The 22,278-nt window shown below is 36.5% G+C and overlaps 2 protein-coding genes across 7 annotated transcripts in view; one reads left to right on the top strand and one right to left on the bottom strand.

Moving 5' to 3' along the window:
- The window catches only part of SERPINE3 (serpin family E member 3), a 32,636-nt gene extending 24,575 nt beyond the window's left edge, over window positions 1-8,061 (top strand). Inside the window, exons 7-9 of the mRNA XM_005687469.3 lie at window positions 4,717-4,803; window positions 5,298-5,381; window positions 7,817-8,061. Coding sequence (XP_005687526.2) covers window positions 4,717-4,803; window positions 5,298-5,381; window positions 7,817-7,860 — 215 coding nt within the window. The 3' untranslated portion in view covers window positions 7,861-8,061. The remainder of the gene's footprint in view (window positions 1-4,716; window positions 4,804-5,297; window positions 5,382-7,816) is intronic.
- The window catches only part of INTS6 (integrator complex subunit 6), a 105,172-nt gene that overhangs the window by 10,659 nt on the left and 72,235 nt on the right, over window positions 1-22,278 (bottom strand). For 2 of the 6 annotated variants that reach the window (XM_018056706.1, XM_018056707.1), the window contains exons 10-18: window positions 21,784-21,878; window positions 19,936-20,046; window positions 18,737-18,952; window positions 16,457-16,583; window positions 15,506-15,648; window positions 15,069-15,300; window positions 12,264-12,635; window positions 11,102-11,195; window positions 8,806-9,429 (exon numbers count right to left, since the gene is read on the bottom strand). In XM_018056706.1, coding sequence (XP_017912195.1) covers window positions 9,336-9,429; window positions 11,102-11,195; window positions 12,264-12,635; window positions 15,069-15,300; window positions 15,506-15,648; window positions 16,457-16,583; window positions 18,737-18,952; window positions 19,936-20,046; window positions 21,784-21,878 — 1,484 coding nt within the window. In that variant the 3' untranslated portion in view covers window positions 8,806-9,335. Of the gene's footprint in view, window positions 1-2,823; window positions 2,926-8,805; window positions 9,430-11,101; window positions 11,196-12,263; window positions 12,636-15,068; window positions 15,301-15,505; window positions 15,649-16,456; window positions 16,584-18,736; window positions 18,953-19,935; window positions 20,047-21,783; window positions 21,879-22,278 lie in introns of those variants that run through there. The other 4 variants (XM_018056709.1, XM_018056708.1, XR_001918950.1 and 1 more) reach the window with 3 other exon arrangements.

Here is a 22,278-nt window from a genome sequence, read left to right as displayed (position 1 = left end):
GTGACTGCACTGAAGATTAGAGCCTCAACAGCAGAATTGATCAAAGGAAAAAACAAAAACCCCAGTGAACTACATTTGAAATTATCTAATAAGAGGAGAAAAAGAACAAAGAGTGACGAAAGCCTATGGTAGTTGGCTTTCTTCAAAGCCAGCAATATATACACTGTGGGAAGGAACAATATATACACTATGGGAATCCCAGAAAGAGAAGAGAGAGGGATAGAAAGTCTACTTAAAGAAATACTGGCTGAAAACTTCCTAAAATTGGACAGAAAAATGGGCATCTAGATTTTTGAGGGCCATGACCCCAAATAGGTTGAACTTGAACAGGGCTACCCTGAAACATGTTATAATTAGTCTAAAGTCAAAAACAAAGAATTTGGAAAGCAGCAAGAGAGGAGGAGGACTTCCCTGATGGCTCAGACGGTAAAGAATTCACCTGTAATTCAGGAGACCCAGGTTCAGTCCCTGGCTTAGGAAGATGCCCTGGAGAAGGAAATGGCAACCCACTCCAGTACTCTTGCCTGGAGAATACCCATGGACAGAGGAGCCTGACAGGCTGCAGTCCATGGGGCTGCAAAGAGTTGGACACAACTGAGCGACTAAGCATGCACACAAGAGAGAAGAAATGAGTTACATGCAAGGAACCCCCATAAGACCACCAGTGGATTTCTCAAAAGAAACTCTGAAAATGGCTGTTATCAAAACGATAAGAAATAGCAAGAGTTCGGGATTCCCTGGTGGTTCAGTGGTGAGGCCTCCACTCTTACTGCTGAGGACGCAGGTTAGACTCCTGGTGAGGGAACTAAGATCCTGCAAGCCGTACGCCATAGCCAAAAAGAAAAAGAAAGAAAGAAACAGCAAGTGTTGGTAAGGATGTGGATAAAAAGGGATCCCTTGTGCACTGTTGATAGGAAGGTAAACTGGTATGGCCACTATGGAAAACGGAATCATGTTTCCTCAAAAAAGTAAAATAGAACTTCTGTATAATCCAGCAATTCCATATCTAGGTATATATCCAAAGGAATTTAAATCATTGTGTCACAGAGATATCTGCATCCTCATGTTCTATTGTTTATAACAGTCATGGAGAAAAGTTAAGTGTCAACATATACAGTGGAATATTATTTGGCCATAAAAAGAAGAAAATCCTGCCATTTGCAACATTATAGAAAAACCCTGAGTGCATTATGATAAGTGAATTAAGTCAGAGAAAGACAGCTACTGTATGATCTCACATATACTACATATAATCTAAAAGTAAGTAGAATCTAAAAAGAAGCTAAACTCATAGAATCAGAGTACACAATGGTGGTGGCCAGGGTGGGGAGAATGACTGAAGGTGGTCAAAGGGTACAGATATAAAGTATATGATCTTATTTGCAATATACACATACATAAAACCATCATATTATACACCTGAAACTTACATTGTACATGTCAATTACACCTTAACAAAGCTGGCTGGGAGAGTGGCAAGAAAGCAAGATGTGAGGAGTGGGCTAGAGGAGGATGGAGAGAGGAACTAACCACCTACTTGCGGAGCCCATTTCAGGTTCTTTCCAGCACTCTGTATATTCTGGCCTGGGTGCTATGTGAGATACACTCTCCATCTACAACTAAGTGCCAAGAAGAGGAGAAAGATAAATAGAAGCAGATTCTGGCAATAACTTTTTCAAAGTTAATATTGCCGATATTAGGTAATAATATCTGCGGAGACAAAAGACACAGCCCAACGATAATGTTCGTCCGACTTTTTGAGAAGCTGACGATGGAATGTCAGATTATTGGTTTACATTTTGCCAATCTTATGTTTATAGTGTCACAGTATGAAAACCCTTAACCTTCTGAGAGTATGGCCAACCACATACAAAGCACCATGGGCTCCACTAACAAAGGGGAAGGGGGCTCTGAGTCATTCGGATGACACTTGCCAAAGATTCCTGTGCTGCGCCCCTGAGTCCACAGACACCAACCATTTCCTTACGAGTGAAAATCAGATTAAAGGATACTAAGCAGCTGTTTTTATGGGGGAAATGAAACAAATGTAGTGTGCGGAGCAAGCCCCCAGTATTTCAGTCATTCGTCCAACATTTACTACACACCCATGTGTACCAAGCACTATTATGCTAGTTGAGCGAGGTAACAAATACTTAGAATGAGTAATACAGCTTCTGTTTTCTGAGAGCTCACAATCTAAAAATGAAGGTTCAGATGGAAACACAGAAGATGTTATGGAAGAAGAGTTTATTCATTTGCTTTGGATATTGAAATGTAATATAGGAGTGGAAGGGTTTATTGAGGGGAAGGCGGCTAGCTTCCCAAAGTAGGTTCTGTAGAATGCTAACCTGGTAAATTTGGGGACAGGAGATCGTGTGAGTCATTCCATGGTTAAACACTACATACAACCACGCTCCTGTAGAGCTATGAACATTAACAAATGAGCAACTGTAAGAAGTCTACTGTTAAAAACAAAAGCACAAGCCTATTCAATTTGCATTTCCCATGTTATTACTCATGGAACCCTTTATACAGAATAGCACCTGTAAACAACCTTGGGAACAAATTTTGGGGAAACAGGTTGAATGGCCCTCAATGGCATTAGACAGTTGCCAACACTGCAGGAGAGAATCAGCCCAAAGCCAGGAGGATCCTCTAGGCTGAGTTCATTAGTTACATAACATATCCAGAGCCACTTAACAGAAGTAAGCAAATTGGGATCTGCAATACAAGATCAAGCAAGAAGAAAAACATAACCCACAGATGACTCCTGAATCCTTGTTTTGATGACAAATGCTGGTCTTCTGAAATGTTAACTCTTACCAGAGATAAAATGTATAGGAGATGAGGATGCCGAGGCATGCCAGGCTATGGGTCTAAGCCTACGTCTGTGCAAACATGTAAATGTCACTTCTTGGGCCACTCCTGTAATAGGATGGAGAAAAAACCTCCTCAGTTGCAGTTTCAAGAAAGTGAAATAGCCAAGTCATCTGCTGAAAAACTCATTCATACCAACCAGTTGGCACCATTTCTCACATTGTGCCAGGGCACCCGGACTCTAACACAAATGTATTCAACTATATTCTAGCTGATAGAGAACCTCTGCTCATTTCATTAAGTATTTGGATACCATTCTAGACAGTAATGAAGTCACAGATTAGTAAAACCTTCTCATGACCATTAACCATTCCTTGTACACACAGTTCTAATTTGGGTCCTGCATTTCAGTTTGTTCAGAGTTAGCGAGACAGGCTATAGATCATAGATTTTCTAAAAAATGCTACTGAAAAAGACCAGCTGCTGAAACCAATCCGATTCTGCATTAGCGTTAGGATGAGTGATGCCAAGTGACTGTTCCACTGATTTTTCTCTCCCTCTGGCCCTTGTCTGGTCCCCTTCACTGGCACTGAGAAAGATCTGTTCCTTACAGCAGCCAACTCACAATTCCCTTATTTAAAAGACAGATGAAACGACACACATCCTGTACTCTGCTGGTCTTACTCTCTCACAACATTCATTCACCGTCCCCTCGTATTATGTATGAGAAATCAAAAATAATTTAGTCTAAGAGAAGCCCCCTCAGAATACAGCATGTCCCTCAAGACTCCTGACATCGCTGCCTTTCCAGGACACGCTAAAATGGACTAGAACACACTTTTGCAAGGTGGTGGCATCCGTGTGGAAGGGTGGAGTGGAAATGGGCACGGTACCTGCTGTCAGAACACCTGTATCTGCCCAACAGGACCTCTGGTCAAGCATGTGGATTTCTAGTTTCTTCTCCTTCTCAAAATTCTTACTTTCATTCTTTGTGTTATCAAGTACCAAGCAAACTGTTTAAACATGATAGATGGCTAAATTATAAAAACCTGTCCATTTCTCTAACATTACCACTCAAATTCGTTTGCTAAGCTTGTAATGCCTTTGAAATTGTTGACAACCGTGATAGTTCTCACCTCTCGTTTTCTTTGCAGATTCTAGCCCATGAGGCAAGGTAATTGCATAACTGATATGCTCAGTATACAGAATGCAGTCATGCGGCATGAGATATTTTTAATACATTGCCTTTTAAAGCCCATAGTACAAACCTCTGACTGTCATTTAAAAGTGGCTCTTAAAATGCAGCCCAAGAAGGCATTCAAGGGAAGTCATCTCAGAAGCTTGCTGAATGTGCAGATTCCTGGGCTCTGGAATTTGCATTTTAACACATACTCTGGCAATTCTTACACACCAAAATTTTAGAAATACTAAAGATTTCAACAGTTACTAGAAATTGGGCTTGAAAATTAACTTGAAAAAATGGGGACACAGCCCTGAATATTGAGTGGGATTATTTATTAGATGGGGCTCAGTCAATCAAGTATCTCTCTGCAATGTAGGAGACCCAGGTTCAGTCCCTGGGTTGGGGAGATCCCCTGGAGAAGGGAATGGCAACCCACTCCAGTATTCTTGCCTGGAGAATTCTATGGACAGAGAATCCTGGCGAGCTACAGTCCATGGGACCACAATTGAGTTGGACACGACTGAGCAACTAACACTTTATTACTTAACCAAATTTGAGGCTTTGAAAGTTGCATAAAATATTGCACCTTAAAATTTCCCAAATCTCTTCCTATTTCCACAGTAAGCAGCATGCAAGACTATAACTCTGTTCTTTAAAAATGTACTCACATCTTTTAACAAAATGCAAATAATCCCATTTCTGTTTCCTCTGCTTAGGCCAAGATGGCTTTTATGTTTCTGAAGCGATCCACAAAGCCAAGATCGAGGTTTCAGAGGAAGGCACTAAGGCATCTGCAGCCACAGGTGTGTGCCTAAGAGGACTGTGTCAGCAACGCTCAGGAATGCTGCTGGCCTGCATCTCCCCCTTTGTTAGACTCATCCAGTGCCTTCACACTTCTAAGCCTTCCCACTAAAACCCCATGTCCAGATGTGATAAGAGCATTAAAAAAAAAAAAGTTAACAGAATCAAGTTTTTGAAAATGATGGGAGAAAAAGAGCCATTTTGAAAAGGATCTGCACCATGAGCCCATAAATAAGGAATACTCATTCTGAAAATTACCTTCAGGAAGGAATTTATTCCATGAACTATTCTGAGAATAGGACACAGTGTTGGCTAAGCACTGTCTTTTCTCTTTAATTTTCCCATTTGCACCCCATCATAACACTAAAACGATGCTGTTTCATTAGGATGCTTTTATTCCTTCAAAAATCAAGTGACTTTATATCCAATTATAATAATGACTTTCCTCAAATGAAGAGAAAATACAATGGGATTCTACTCTTTATCTTTCCTGCAGCTCTGTTGTTACTGAAAAGGTCTCGGATTCCTATTTTTAAAGCGGATCGGCCGTTCATCTTTTTCCTGAGAGAACCGAACACAGGTATTAGTGTTTTTTGATAGGATTCATGTAAATATTTATCAGCACCTCTCTAGCAACAAAGGCTCATTTGTCCACCCCCACCTAAAACAAGCATTCCTTTTAGCTGGTTTCTGTAGTGCTTCCAAAGCTCCCCAGTTGCTATGTCATGTATCCTGAGAAAGGGGAGTATTTCATAACTACTGAGGAGACTAATACCCTCTTGTGGCTTTTCTGCCTTCTGTTACTTTCAGCTCATTTATGACTGATGTAGGTCTTTAAAAATTTAAGTTTCTACTTCTGGGGAGGACTTTAAAAAAAATCATGAAAGTAAAATAAATGATATATCTTTTTTCCCCATTGTTGCTGAACTTTCTTGGCCTTGTAGGATGAGAGAGTTCATTCAGGCCACAAGTGTCCAAATTGTCCCCTGGTACTCTCAGCACCCCTAGTATCCTAGGGAATGCACCTGCGTTTCTATAGCTTTTCTGTTGATCTTTCTCAAGCTTGTTGAAATTACACAGAAACCAAATATTTGCCCTAGGCCTTGTCCTACCATACAACCTCATCTTCATCCAAAGATGGTATGGTACAGGCAGAGCCTCAGCACATCAGAAGGACAAGCAGAAGTCCTTTTAAGTCTCAACAACAGTGAACAAAGTATTCAAATAATTCCTCTTACTGTTGCCCCACCCTCTCTGGCAATTACTTATCAGCCTGGGGAAAAAAGAGAGATTCTCAGTAAAGAGTTGTTGGCAAGTCTAAACAATGTGTTAAAAATAAATAGGATGGACCAGGACTAACAAAATCAAGCAAAAGTGGATCTACTTTAACTAAACATCAGGCATTATTTTTATTTATGGAGAGAAAAAAAGTCAAGTTAGAATAATGAAAATTATGCATAGGTTTTACACAAATCGTTAAGGAAATACTGTCAACATCATTTTATCTGAGAATCATTTGCATACTGCTGTAATTTGTGCTAGAAAGCAAAGACACTTGTGACAAAAAGGATGAAGATAATCATTCACTAGGGAATTATCTATTAAGGGATTATTGGGGGAGAGAAAGTCCATCAACAGAATATATCCTTGTAGTATTTCACCATGATCATCCCAACCTCAATTTGATTAGATGAAAATATCACTTATCACTCGGAACAGGTAACAGAGAGCCCTCTCTCAGGAAGGATACAGGTCAAAAACAGTTAAGATGAAGGACGACAGGTTCTACTCCCTCAGGAAACAAGAGACTGAACTAAACCTGAACAGAAGGGTCACTGTCGAAAGCTCATAGCCAATAAAGGTTGACGACAGTTAAGAGAGAAGAGTTTCTCTTCTGGAATTCAACTGCATAAAATGATATAAAATCTTTGAACTAACTAGTAAAGGATACATCACTGTTTCTGTGATAAAGAGTTTTCAGAACTGCCTTAGTAAACAGAATGAAAATATAATCCAACACCAGTTCCATGATCTGCAGTAGTCCCTATGAATTTCTCTGCCTCTCTCCCTGGGAGGTACCTGCTCACATCACACAAGGCCGAGTGGCTACTCTTCTGGTGACAGGGTAATGAAAGGACAGAAATGAGCCTCAGCCTTCAGTACACCAAACTGATGAAGCTTACCGATAAGGGCAAATCATGACTCAATCAGTTGTCAAATGGGACACATGTAAGAACATTACCAAAAATGATCTTCACCTCAAGATTAAACTGTTGGAGAACATCACTTGTCCGGCCTACAGTCAACCACCCAGTGATCTAAAGGACCTAAAAGACATGATATTCCCCTCCATGTACTCCCCCTTCCCCTTTGCTGTAGTAGCTCAGTAATTTAACTAACATGCCCAGTTTCTTAATCTGTAAAAACAAATAAATTTAAAAAGCCCTGTAAGAAATGGAATATTAAGCTTGAATTTTTATGGGTTTCAAAGCTTATGACTATATTTTGGGGTAAGAGTGTAGAGTATGGTGGCAGAGAGATTAAGGACAAGAGGAGACAAAACAAAACTGCTTCTTCCCAACTCCTCCTAGGGTTCATACCCTAAAATATACTAAAGATCAAGGGTCTAAAGGATCACCTCATGAGCAACCTGTGAAATCCAAGTAAGAACATTCTGATAAGGAAAAGTGAGCAAATATTGGAACAGACAGAATATTTAGCCGCTTTACTAAATATTCTCGTTAAATATTAACTTTTATCTGAATGACTTGTAAAGCTCTTCTGTTAATCTCAGAATCTAAACATATATAATTTAAAACCAGACAATATATTCTGGAATTTATGTATCTCATGTTGAATTTAGCCATGTGACAGCAGCTAACTGTTAATACCTTAACAATTCCATTTACTAAGTGATATCCTGCTTAGAGGTATTTTTTAAGAGGTTAAAAAAAATGTTTACAGAACTGATATGAAAATTCTATGTAACACTACATTGTGTTTTTTTCTTGGCAGCATTTGTCTTCAGTATTGGGAGAGTTTTGAATCCCCTACACTGAATTAACAGAGCTCAAGCATGTTCTCCACTTTTATCTATGCTTTTCTTCAAAAATTACAATTTCATTTTCCTATACCCCTGAAATTTAAAAAATGTTCTGCTGAAGTGTACAAAGATACAGGTATGTGTTTTGCAAATATTATGAACCTAAAAATACTTCCATTTTACCATAATTTTATAAATTTATTTTACCCTCTATTAATCTAAATGTATTTTAGCCTTCTTTTCTACTCGTTATCCCCGAAGCACTACAAGGCACAGCAGTGACCTATGAATGGTGAGTGAGTCAGGCCACAGGCTCACAGTCCTCAGTAAGGACACGTGAGGCCACGGTGGACTGAGGGTGGACAGTGAATAGCGTTGACTTTTCCTTATCCTGGACAACTCAGGGAGAATGCAGAATGGACAAAGTCATTTAAAATTTGTTTCCAGGAAATGGACAGTTTAAGTGTAACAGCAAAGGAGAACAAAGAGATCCGTGGAACCCTCAGTCTATTATGGGACTTCTGCAAGCATGGCATCAAGCTGCTAAATGCTACACATTTCAGAGTATGTGGTATCCCCCAAATTTACACCTCCCTGACAGCTTCACGACAGTCCTGGTGAGAAAGGAAAAGGGAGGGGTTGAAGGAAAGGAAGTAAGGAAACCAAGAGTTCAAAGGTGTCTGCTTTTGAAACAGCTTTAAAGAGTCTGCCTATCTGCAGATACGTTTCCATTGTCTAGGCAGAAATGGAGTGTGTCGGAGTGGCCAACCAAATCTAAGAACATAAAGTAAAAAGACAATGCAGATTATGTAACATGTCATTACAGTTAGGTTTAACAAATGTGAACTTTCAAGTGGTGTATTTTTCCAATGCTAAAAAGCAATGCCTTTTAAATTCCATTATCTTAAGATGGTTTTAAATGATTACTTTAAATGTGATTATTTCCTAAACCACACAAGAGTAAAATAGAGCATTTATTGATGGAATAACAAAAGTGCTTTTCTTAAATATTCTTCAAAATACATTTGTACAACTTACAATAATATATCCAAAATAACTGTATATACAAAACATTGCCTAGTTTTAATGTATGTGCTTTTTTTCCCCAAAAATTACAAAGTAACTTCTTTTTTATTTTTTTGGCAAAGTTCAACCTTAACAGAGGTGACAATTTTGAAGGTTGGTTTAAGAAAATAGAACCTGAGGGAAATTGACACGCAAGAGTCAATGACAAGCAAGAGATTGAGGAATATTTTTAGTTTGTTAAATAAAAATGTTTTTTTTTAGAGTGATACTTTTCACATTACAAAAATAAACCAAAATGACGAAAAGGTCACTGTAAAATGATGGAAAAAGGATCTGTAGACTTGCTCTTAGTATTTCAAAAAGCCAACAATGCATGTCAAAAAATGAATGCAAGATCACAACAGTCTTGTATTTACTTTGTATTTGGAGAAGGTAGTGAAATAAGTGGCCACATTCTCTTTTCTTTTAATTGCTATTAATATGGTTGATCTGATTGGCTCTTCGATGAATTTCATCCAAGAAGTTCTCCAGTTGTTCTATTAGCATTCTTTTTTTAAACCTGTATGAAAAAATAAGTATAATAGCACTCTCAATTTCTTTTTAACAAAGAGTTACATATCAGTATAATTTTTTTAAAGAGAAAAACTGCCTTGAGAAGATTTTTTAAAGTGAAATGAAAATGAAAAATCAACAGCTTTATGATATATAAAATCTCTTAGCAAATTATTTTTATCAGTACAGTATTATAGTTTGTTTCTAAAACAAACAATCCAGGCCTAGGTACAATGGATAAGAAGTTATTTCTTCCACAATAAAAAAGAAAAACGGGGCGGGGTGGGGGGGAACCTAATAAATACAAGGTAAAGTTATAAACATTTCAGCAATCTGGGTTCCCAAAGAAATGACTCCAGTAGGTTCTTATGCTCTATGAAAGTGCAATGTTGAAAGGAGTATGAATAAAATATTAACATAATCCCCCATAAAATGGAAGAAATGAAATTTGGGCATTCACATTTAAACTGTGATGTTCTACTACTACAATTTGAAAACCAGCAAAGAGTTAAGGACAATCAGACATCAGCACTATAGGATATAGCAAACAGTTAAAAGTTCAAGTGAAAATTTTAAAAATTTTTCAGTAATAAATATAGCAGACTAAAATTGCTTTTGTACAGAAGTATATAGTTCTCTATGTACAGAAGTATGCACATGCTTTTTAGACTCTCCAAAAATATGGCCCAATAGATGCCTACTTCCTCTCTACTTGTAAACTAATAACAACTAACCACCATAATATTATACAACTCTCTAAAAGGTAACAGAAGTAGAATTTAGGTACCAGGAATACAGCTAAATCTATGAAGTTTGAGTTGATAGCATGTTATATAAAGAGCAAAACAGGTTAAATATTCAAAATAAGTAATACGAAAAGTTATGGCCTTATCTTGAAACTTGAAAGTAGCCCATGCTTTAGCCACTCATGGAGAAAAAAAAAAGGATTAATGGCTTCATCTTAAAAAAATAAAAACCTTTACATGAAGCATGGCAGAAATCGGTGGGGAGTATAATTAAAGGGTGGGTATCTTGGAAGGTCAGATGAGATACACCTTAAGTTTTCTTACAATACTAGAATTCTAAAAAGTCTTAAAGGAGAAATTTAAAAAACACTTTTTTACTCACTAAACTCATACAACTATGCTTTCCAGTTAATTGCACTTTGTGGTCACCGTTTATAATCTTGATCCACATTCCTTGTACTAAAGTACATAATCTTGGGCTACTGAAGCAATCAGAATAAGGCTCATTTGTCCAGCTCTTGTCCCTTAATTACATGTTTTCCCACGTACAAATGAACTCCTGCATTCAAATATTGCCTTTCAACGTTACTTTTAATCACTAATATTAACTGTAGTTCAAATATACAGAGAAAAATGAAAGACTGTAAAATATAAAGACATCAAAAAGCCACAGAGTAGGATAAATGAGAATTATGCCAATACCTGTAATGTGTAGAGAGAAAGGGTTCACGATTTCTAAAGAATCTGTGTGTGGCTATTTTTTAAGTGACCTTAACTTTCAATAAACCAAAAACAAGAGAGAATTACTTATTTACACATTGGTGTGTCATATACACGCATAACAACACAAGTATAAAGTAGATACTGTTAAAATACCAACTATAGAAACTGGGGACTCATTTCATCATACCATAATGTAAACAGATTACTTACCTTGATGCTTCTTTAATGACATTTTGTAAAAATATTAGTCTTGTTTGTAAACTGCCTTGCACATGCTTCAGTAAAGTGAAGATTCTTTCATATTCTTAAAATAAGAGAAGCAAAAAGGAAAGTGGTGTTACTTTGCACACTTATTCAATATTTTTCTATTATAGTTTACTACACATCAAGATTAAGACAAAACCAAAAATAGTTTACCTAAAAATTTCACCATTCATTAGAGATTTTATAATACATACATTTTATCAGATATCAACAAAGATAAAATAACTTGTCAAACACTGCCTTTTCTTGGTAGAAGTTCTCATTAGGGAACTCACGTATGTATCAAAACATACAGCTTAGAAGAATGAGTAAACAGTGGTAGTGCCACTGAAAAATAAGAAGTGGCCTTTAAAAAAATCCAACCTTATAACAAACTCTAAGTTACAGCTAACATAGGAGGTGGATAAAATAGAGGAAAAAAAAAAAGAGTGCTGTCTCAATTTCAAGTTTTCACATAGAACTTAATAGTCCTCTGTCAAGGACTATAAGCTCCTAAAATGACCAGTACTGAGTCTTACCCACTTCTGGACCACCCATGGGCACCATCATAGCAGGTGATCTGTCCAAATCTTCTGAATGTATATCAATAAGAATATTGAAACTTTATCTCACAAAGTTCTTCTCTACTCATGTAACAGACAGCTTCATAATTTTCATTTTTTGGCCTAAACGCATCCCTGTCACTACTACAGTTTAAATCTCAAAAGTTAAGATGGTGGGTAGGTACTGTGCCAAGAACTTTACAGATATAAGTCATTTAATATTCACTGCATCTTTGGGGTTTTTTTCTGTTACCTTAAAATTCCAGTTGCTGGTTGGTAGAATGTTCAAGACTATCAGTTCCTGTCATGGGAGGAACCATGTTTAATTTTTATCTGTGTGTTCCCCTATTCTACTCTCATCCCTCCTTATTTACCACACCTAACACAGTACTTTGGATATAGCAGATACTCGCTAAGTGTTGGCTGAATAAAGAATGGGATCTTATATAGCTGATATGTTGTTCTTAAGAGTGTTCTAAAATCAGATCTATGCTTTAGTTAATTTGACTTTTTTCTTAAAGCATATACAAAAATCAAATCTGCTGTCCGTCTCTCACTATACATACTTCTTCCTGGCTTTCGGATCTCTTTCATTATTTGTGCTTTTAGTTCAGTGTTGACCTCTTCATGGCTTCTGCAATGCATCAATTTCTTTCCTTTGTTGAGTGAAGATGCTGGTATATTCTCTTCAGGACACTGTTCTTTATCTCTGGGCTCCTCGTGATTTTCTAAAAATCCACCAACAGTGAGGTCATTAGTTCCTAAGTGGTCGTGACCAAGAGCCTCTGTATGATTGGTTGGTCGTTCCAGTAAGTTGGCTGGAGAAGATCCTGAAAATTCAGCTTCCATAGCATTTGGTGTAGTATCTGATGACAGTTGGTCTGCAACATGGTTTTCAACAACATCATCCATTGTCGAATCATTAGTGGCTTCAGAAACTAAAAATAAGGAAAAAAGAAAGATGAGAGCCAATTTCAAAGCACACAGTAAAGAAAACGTTCAAAAAACAATATTGTAGCAAATCACAACTGATCTCCTTGACTCTCGGAAATTAACAATGTGATATGGTTCTTAAGCTTTGCCATATATACTGTGTATTTCAATGTGAAACATTCACAGTATTTACAAAATCTGTACAATTTTTGCCTGGGGGGAAAAAATAAAAGTCAGTTTAAAAAAACTTTTAGTTTTCTGCCTTTTTCTATGGCGATTTTATTGAATAAGTGGTTTTCACTGCTTTAGGGACACATATATGATCAAGATTATCATGGTTATCCTTTTATTGAGAGTACTAGTTCATTCCAACCTACCTCTGCCTTATACAGTTACTATTTACAGGCAAAAGTGAACACAGGAAGTTTAACCTAATCAGTATTCTGCAGCAACATGGCCCCAAACCTCCAGAGCGCCTTTCCTTATAACCATCCACTTGGTCTTCACTACTTGAGCAATGAAGAGTAGCTGGTTCCACTTCAGCTCACTAGACTAGACTTAAAAGGCTTGCAAGCTTGCCACTTAATATCAGATTATTGTATTTGCTCCCCAGAGAAAGCAGCTGAATTCTCAGTTCCCTGATTGCTCACCAAACCACCAGGAACCAGCTGAATTCATTGCCTTACTATTCAAAATTTAAACTCCCTCCCACAAAAATTCTCTGAACTTCTGACTCCCTTCCTCCATCCTAAATCTTACTCCATGATTTGCAAACTTCAATGAATAATCTCAACAGCAACTCCTGTTTTAACTGAAATCCAACTCTCCTGCAAAGAAAGCCTTTGCTCTCAAACTCTCTTCATGGACTTAAAATAAGGAGGTGGAGTCACTAGTCCCTTTTCTTTCCAATGCCACTTCAAGAGCATTTCTCCATGCACTCTTGTGAAAACTCTTCCTCTTTTCATCTGTAAAATCCTTCTGTACCTCTCTTTTTTCTATGTTTTCTTTTCCTGGAAAAATATATCCACACCAGATTCTCTGTCCTGTAATTTACCACAATCTGGATTTTGCTAATTATTTCCCTGTAGCTACGAGGCTCGATCAGATTGATGTTCATTCAGTATTTTGGGTGGCAGATACTTCAAATGTAGTACTGTGGAATCCCATCAGGAGAGATCATATTTGGCTTCTCTCCAGTTAAGATGTTCTTACCCATGAATGATCACCACCTATAATTAATTACTCCATTCTCATTCTTCCCCAATAATATTCCACATGACTTAGCGACTGAACCAACTTTTCACTTTCATGCATTGGAGAAGGAAATGACAACCCACTCCAGTGTTCTTGCCTGGAGAATCCCAGGGACGGGGGAGCCTGGTGGGCTGCCATCTCTGGGGTTGCACAGAGTTGGACACGACTGAAGCGACTTAACAGCAGTAGCAGCAGCAGTGGGGACAAGGCAGTTTACTGAGGAGGTTCTGTTTAAGCCAACACTTGATGGATGAAATAGAAATTAGTAAACTGAAGCTGTGCATTTACTATGTTACAGTAATAGTACTCTTACAGGGAGAGTATACTCAGAAACATACTGCGAGGAGCAGGGCGTTAAGGTAACTGAAGCATTCTGGTATAGTTGCGGGCTGCTGGGAATGAGGTAAGGTAAGAACCAAAAGATAAACATGCAGCGTCTAGATCACAGAGGGTCTTAGAAGCCACTGTAAAATATTCTAGACTTTATTCTAAGGACAGTGAAAATCCATTGAAAGAGGTAGTGATCTGATCTGATTGGCATTTCATGAAAACCAGGCTGACATTACTGTGTGGAGTATTTTTTACTGAGCGAAAGTGAAGTCGCTCAGTCATGTACGACTCCTAGCGACCTCACGGACTGCAGCCTACCAGGCTCCTCCGTCCTTGACCCCACAGACTAAGTTAAATCCTCTTGCCAAATACTTCCACAACAAGTATACTTGACTTCCCTTTTTGTAATATTCATCACACTTCTAAGGAAATGTGTGATGACTTTCTTTCCTCATTATAAATGAAGGCAGAGATCACTATTATCTGTTTATAGCTACATCTCAATGCCTAACCCTGTCTAAATTAAGCATCTCATTTAATAATTAGTTGCCGAATTAAACAAATTGAAAACCATCTTTCTGTGGGTATTGATAATGCCCCTTTAAAAACTGTCATTTCTAAACGCTAAAGATTTGCAAATGATATTTCAAATCATGATAGCTATTAAGCATAATGAATGAATATATGAAATGTTCATTAAAAAGACATAAAAATGATTACATGATAATTTGGAATAAACAAATATCTTCTCTAGACACTCTTGGAACTTTATCCACTTTTTCTATATCAGAAAACTCTCTCCCATGAAGAGCCAAACTAAAAGCAGCAAATACTGTTTAAAGAAAAACCCTTACTTTTATGAAGAGGAAGGGGTTTAATGAGGTCTGGCTGTGCTTGGGTCATAGGTGCCGGTGGTCCTTTCCCCCCGATGTGGTTGTTCACAACTGGGCTCTGCTGCCGGCCCCTCAGCAGTGGAGACATGCAGCGCCGTCTCTTAGGGATACCTTGCATACTTGGTTCTCCAGGTCGTTTATGCTTATTTTGAGGCCCAGCCACAAGTTCATCTGCCTCATCTATCATCATACCCTGTAACAACGAAGAATTTCCTGACTTTACATATGGTTTTCAGTTGTACGACAAACTCCAATTCCCATTAAAGTACATTTTAACGATGTTGACATTGTATTCTACCAAGAAAATAGTTTCGGCTTACTTTAGTTAAATTAAGAACTGTTAAATCTACTGTGCCTCCCACAAAAAAAAATTATATAATGAAACACTTCATATTTACCTTTTTATCCAGCTTAAAGGGGTTGCCAAATGTATGCAACCTCCGAGGCTGATCAGGATCAAGTTCTCTTAATGGAGAAGGTACTTGCTTAAGGTATTCCTGGTAATTCCCCATTTGTGCTATAGGAACACTGTGCACTTGATCTTTTCAAACAGAACAAAGCAATAATAAAAGTTAACTTCGCTAAAACTACCTTCCATTTAGTTAACAAATAATGTGTTCTTATGTATGAATGCAACCTGGTCTATTCTAGGCAACTTTTCCTTACCATATATTCTAAATCAGTTTGTTGCCATTATAAATATTGTGACAAAATCTTGAGTGCTTTTTAATAAAATTTTAAATAATCAATTTTATCTTCTAAACAAAGCAAAAATATTGCAGTTAGTTTCAGTATATAGAATAAACAGTATGTGTAACCCTTCTATGAAAATGTCTCTTCTATTCTACTCCAAAGCAGAATTTAGTTAAAGCATAATTTATAGAAAAGAGGTATCACAGAGATGATCCTTTTCATATAAAACTGTAGTTGAAATGTTTATATCAGAGTTGGCAAAGGGTTAAGTTCTCATCTGACTTGATTTGTAGGTGCCAAAGGTATAGTTAAGGAAATACTAGAATATGACATATATTGGCCATTCCAAGTTAAACTATCAGATACTAGTAGATCACAAGAAAATGATTTTGTGTGTGCCTGTGTATGTGAATGTATGAAGAAAGCCGTAAGGAAACTAAGCTATTACCAAAGGTTGTTTCCTCTGGAGAACAGAATTTGGGGCAACAGTGATGGTAGGAAGAAGTGTAGAGAATTAGAGATGACTCAACTTTCTATTTCATTCAATGAGAGTGTAATATTACAGTCAACTCTTTAAAAGTTACAATAACACTCTGTATTTTCAATATAAAGAAAAGTTTACTGAGTAAACACCAATATTAAAACCATGATCTAACCTTCATCCTGTCCTTTAAGAAATCTGCGGGTGCTCTTCAAAAGATTAGATCTCATTCTTGTTAAGTGATCCAAAAGATTCCGTCTTGGTATGTCATATGCATTTCTAAACGTCTGTGGCTTCAAATCCTGTTTTAAAAAGATTCAAAGACAAAATGTATTTTGAAACAGAATTAAGAGACTACAATCTCTAGCCTGCAGCACAGTTTTGAAAATAAGATATACAAGTCAACTAATTAGCTTAGAAAAATAGAATAAAGAGATATGATACCATCGTAATGTACTGTTGTAATAACCAAAAGATAGTGAAGTGAAGCTCAACCGAATTATCTCAAATTCACATCTGTCCAAGATTTCATTATGTATTCTGGCTAACAGAAGTAAATAAAAGCTTTGATGTGTAATTTACATACCATTTACAACCCATTTTACATAAACAGTTTGAGCGCTAGTAAATGTACAGTTGTGAAACCATCACTAGCATCAGTTTTAGAACATCCCCATCACTTCACAAGGGTCCATGTGCCCACTTGCAGTCACTCGCAATTCCTATCCCCGCAACCACTAATCTGCTTTCTGTCTCTCTACATCCCATTTCATAAATGGAATCCTGCAATATGTAATCTTTTCTATCTGGCGTCTTTCCACAAGCATGCTTTTGAGATTCATCCATGTTGTTCATGTATTGGTAGTTTATTCCTTTTTACTGTCTTTTCCTTTTTACATGGATATACTATATCTTTATTCATTCACCAGTTGATGAACACTTGGCCTGTTTTCAGTTTGGGGCAATTACTAATGCTGCTATGAATATTTGCATACAAGCCCTTTACACACACATATTTTCATTTATCTCAGTAGATACCTACAAGTAGAACTGTTGGTATATAGCAACATTTACCTTTCCTAAGAAACTGCAGATTAACTTGATAATTTTCATCAACAATGTGTAAGAGTTCCAGCTGTTCTATAACCTTACCAACATTTCATATTTTTCAGTCTTAAATTTTAGCCATTCTCAGTTCAGTAGTGGGCATAAAGTGGTATCTCACTGTGGTTTTAATTTGCATTTCCCCACTTGACTAATAATGTTGAACATCTTTTCGTGTGCTTGTTCAGGTCTGTATATCCTACCTGGTAAGGTGTCTACTCAAATATTTTGTGTTTTTTTTTTTTTGGATGCTTATCTTTTTATAACCGAGTCTTAGTGTTCTTGCCTGGAGAATCCCAGGGACGGGGGAGCCTGGTGGGCTGCCGTCTCTGGGGTCGGACAGACTCGAACAGGACTGAAGCGACTTAGCAGCAGCAGCAGGATTTCTTTATATATTTTCATACAAGTTCTTTATTCAACATATGCTTTTCTCCTAGGCTGTAGCTTGTCTGGGAGAAACTTCAAAGTTTCTTCTGAAGACAAAAATTATAATTTTACTAAAGTTCAGTTTATGAAGTTATGTGTATGTGCTTTTTGTGTTGTATTTTAGAAATCTTCATTGACCCAAGATCCAACATCTTATAGATATTTTTCCTGTAGAAGTTTATAGTTTCAGTTCTTACATTTATAACTATGATCACATTAACTAATATAAGGATCAAGTTCATTGTTTTGCAGATGGATAGCTAAGTGTTCCCACCCTATTTGTTGAAAAGACTGTCTTCTTACCCACTAAATTATTCTGGCCATCTTTGTTAAAAATTAACTCTATATATGAAGGTCTACTTCTGTCCCACCGACCAAATATTTTTCCAGCCAACACATATGTTATCACTGTAGCTTTATAGTAACTTTTAAAATTAGACAGTGCAAGTTTTTCAGCTTTATTCTTTCGCAAAATTGTTTCAGCTACTCTAGGACCTATATACCTCCATATAAATTTTAGAACCAGTCTGTCAGTTGTGACAAACAGGCAACTAGGATGAAGATCTTTTTAATAATGAGATTCATAAAGCATTTCAGGATTATACTGTGTAGCCAAGGTCAGTAGTATAAGTACCAAACTACAGTGAATTCTACTATTAGCTATGTAACTTCAGGCAATCTCTAAGTCTGTTTTCTATGTATAAAATGAACATGATGGTTTGCTCTTCATCAGTCCATCTGCTAATCCACTCAGCATGTATGGTGTTTTAAAATTCAATGATTCAATAATATTAATAGCATAATTGATCATTATTCTGCAGAGGTATAGAAGTTTGGACAAACTGAGTATCAGTTAATAGAAAATTTTACATATTCGACAATATAGACTATTACTAGAGCAGTACAAAATTCACATAACTATTACCTTATTGAGCAAAGCAACTTGGAACCCAGTGTATTCTTTCATATTAAGGTCCAGCAGTCTGTGAGGAACATCCTCTGAAATTCCCTGGAGCAGCTGTTGAAAATCTTTCCTATAAGCCATTGATAAACCATGTGATCTGCTTCGGACTTTAATTCCAGTTTCCTGTACTACTTTTTTGCCTACAGAACCGATGACTCGATCAGATTCTATTTTGGCCTAAAGCAAAAATAAATAAAAGCTGTCTTGACATGATCTGAACTGGTAAATTAAAGGCTAAAAATAGTTTCAATCTTTTATAAATTAAGTATTTATCACATTTTAAAAGAACATAAGAAATTAAAAACACTACTTAAGTTATGTAGTCTATGTCAAGTGCTTGGTAAACTGAACACAGTTTAAACAATAATGTCTTATGATTTTAAATCATCACAATTCTTACCTTTTGGAGAAAATCACACAAACACAACTGATTTATTAACACCCACTACACTGAAACCATGATATGTTAGTTAGTACACCCTAAATAAAAATTCCCAATTCAGAGGTGACATAGAATTAGAAAAAAATCTTACCAATATCTACTTAAAGACATTATTACTAGCACATAACTAAATGCTCACAGATAAAGCAAACAGCAATATTTTGACTCTTCTAACCTACAATTCAATTAGCAGTTGAAGTAGAGATGGCAAAAGTACTAGAAAAATTGTGCTTTTATACGATTTTAATAACTTGGCAGTCAAAGGGTATACTGCTTGACTAATCTGGTATCTACTAACATGATTTATGTCCAAAATGACAAAATTCAGTATTTTTATACATATTTCAAAAGAAACTCCCATTTTTATAGAAAATGCTATATAGGTTTTAAAACATAAAGCAAAAGAAATTGATTTTTTTTACTAAGAAAAACAAATTTCTAACTAATTTCCCAAAAGAAAACATGAGGAATGTTAACATACAAGAAGGCTAGGATCACATTAATAAAGCTAACTTTCACAAACTAGATTATTATTTGAAATTGTCATTTCAAACCATAGCATATCATGCACTTGAGAATTACGTTAATATATATGTGGTTTTAAAAAGTAATCTATTAATATAATCCTACTAGAACCATCAAGAACTAGTATCTGGCCTACTGACCACCTTAGTCAATACCATTCAAAGTACTTAATGGCTCTATTTCTTAACATTACCTGCTGACTCAGTTTTTTGAGGTATGAAATGACACTGTAACTAAGTCCATATTCCATACTGTCTGCTATTAGGTTAGGTGCGCCCATCATTCTAACGGCTTTCTTCAAAGGCTACAGGAAAAAAAGAAAATATCACACTCGATCCTAAGCTTGTCAAAAATTTATAGCCATGAAAAGTGAAAGTGAAAGTCGCTCAGTCATGTCTGACTCTTTGCGGCCCCATGGACTATACAGTCGGTGGAATTTCCAGGCCAGAATACTGGAGTGGGTAGCTCTTCACTTCTCCAGGGGATCTTCACAACCCAGGGATCAAACCCAGGTCTCCTGCATTGCAGGCGGATTCTTTACCAGTGGAGCCATATATGTATTGTCAATTTTGAAAAATTCACCCCCGTGACACCTCTCCTTTTCTTCAATAAGGGTCACATATCATATTTGTACTTCATTAAAATGTTTGTCAGTGGTATCAAAGGCAGTTTGACATACTAAACAAGGATTAGAGGCTATAATAACAACCCCCAGAGTAAGAAAGGGTAGAATCCTGGACTTCTTAGTATCATCTGGAAGAAGGAGGCAGAAGACACACTGCAGATGTAGATTTGATAGAACTTAGGTGGTAAGTGAAAAGAGGAGTCAAGGATAACAGAAGATTCTTACCTTGGGTAACGATAGGCTAGTTAAGAACTACTCTGTGCAATGAAAAATGTCACTGGCACAACAGTCTAGCATATGTGAATGGAACAAAGTCAGTAAAAGGATGACAGCCACCCACTGACATATTACAAAGTGTATAAAAGCACTGGTGTCAAACTGGAATCAAATCCCAGACCAGATATTTAATATCCATGTGACACTGGCTAAATCCCCCCAGATGCTATGAAACATGAGTCAAATATATGTAGCAGTTCATATTCCAGTGTTTCCTCCTTTCCCCTCTCACACAGCTGGTACTATCTGCTAGACACACACAGATTTTCTCTTACAACTATAATATATGATTTCAAAGCTTAAGAAATTAATGTTATTAGAGACCATTTAGAAAGACTACAGTTGAATACTATAATATTCCTGCAGTAAGAGCAGAAGTAATGTTTTAATAAAGTGTTCTAGAAGTTATTTTTCACAAAATCAATAAAGTAATTATTTGCCTGGAGAATCCCATGGACAGAGAAGCCTGGCAGGCTACCATCCATGGGGTCACAAAGAGTCAGACGAGAAGCCTGGCAGGCTACCATCCATGGGGTCACAAAGAGTCAGACATGACTTAGCAACTAAATAACAACAATGTATTTAATAATATATGTATTACTGGTCCTACTGTGATACACTAGGTTTCAGGGAATGTTTCTTGAGATTCAGAGAATAATGCAAACAAACCTTTTTTTGTACCCGTAAGAAGAAATAATTATAAAACTGCAATTTAAAAAGGTTAATTGTAAAAGCTTAAATTCTAAAGCCAGCTGCCTGGGATTGAATTCCTGACCCTGATATTAGCTGTGTAGCCTTAGATGAATTGTTTAATTTTTTAGTGTCTTAGTTTCCACATCTGTGAAATAAAAAGTTATTTCTGCCTCATACAGTTATCATTTAAAATAAATGAGGTTAACACATGTAAAGTGCTGAGGATAGTATCAGGCAGGCCTGGATAAGCATTATATATATTCTCACCATCATCATTATTCTGCAAATCACTGAAACATTTCTTTCTCATGTTTATATGGGTCATTTGTAAATTTTTTATGACATTTATTCTGTAACAGCAATAAATAAAAGCTTTAATACCTACAGTAAACTATAAGCATAATACAAAATTTTTTAACGTTCCATTTTTATGAATAATATTCTTACCCCAAGATAGTAGGGAGGCATTGTCTTCAAATAACTTTCAAATGACTGTCTCCATTTCAATGTTGGTTTTGCCTTATGGACTTTGAACAGATCATCTATAAACGAATGCATAATGAGAACAAACTATCATCATTCAGTGTTTTCACACATGAAAACCAAGTCAAGTAAGTTTCATTTTTAAAATTTGCTTTACTATTTACAAGAGAGAGAGGAAACATCAATTCTATATTTTTAACAAAATTAAAGGTGATAAATTTTTGGTTCTGACATTTTTTAGTAGTAGTAATACCACTTTAAAAATGAAAGAGTGCCAATTAAGGTCTCAAATTAAATGTAATGATAAAGGTAGAATGAGAAAATACACAAGGAAAATCTAGATATGAAACAGATTGGACATACCTACTAATATTTTGTCTATTAACCTTTAAATCTGATGCAATTCCATAAAGGAAAAGATGCCTTCTCCAATACCACCCCTCAAAAAATTACAGCCAA

The sequence above is a fragment of the Capra hircus genome, chromosome 12 (assembly GCF_001704415.2).
Source record: "Capra hircus breed San Clemente chromosome 12, ASM170441v1, whole genome shotgun sequence".
Lineage (NCBI taxonomy): Eukaryota > Metazoa > Chordata > Mammalia > Artiodactyla > Bovidae > Capra > Capra hircus.
Note: the sequence above shows the minus strand (reverse complement) of the source record. Positions and strands in the feature narration are given on the sequence as shown.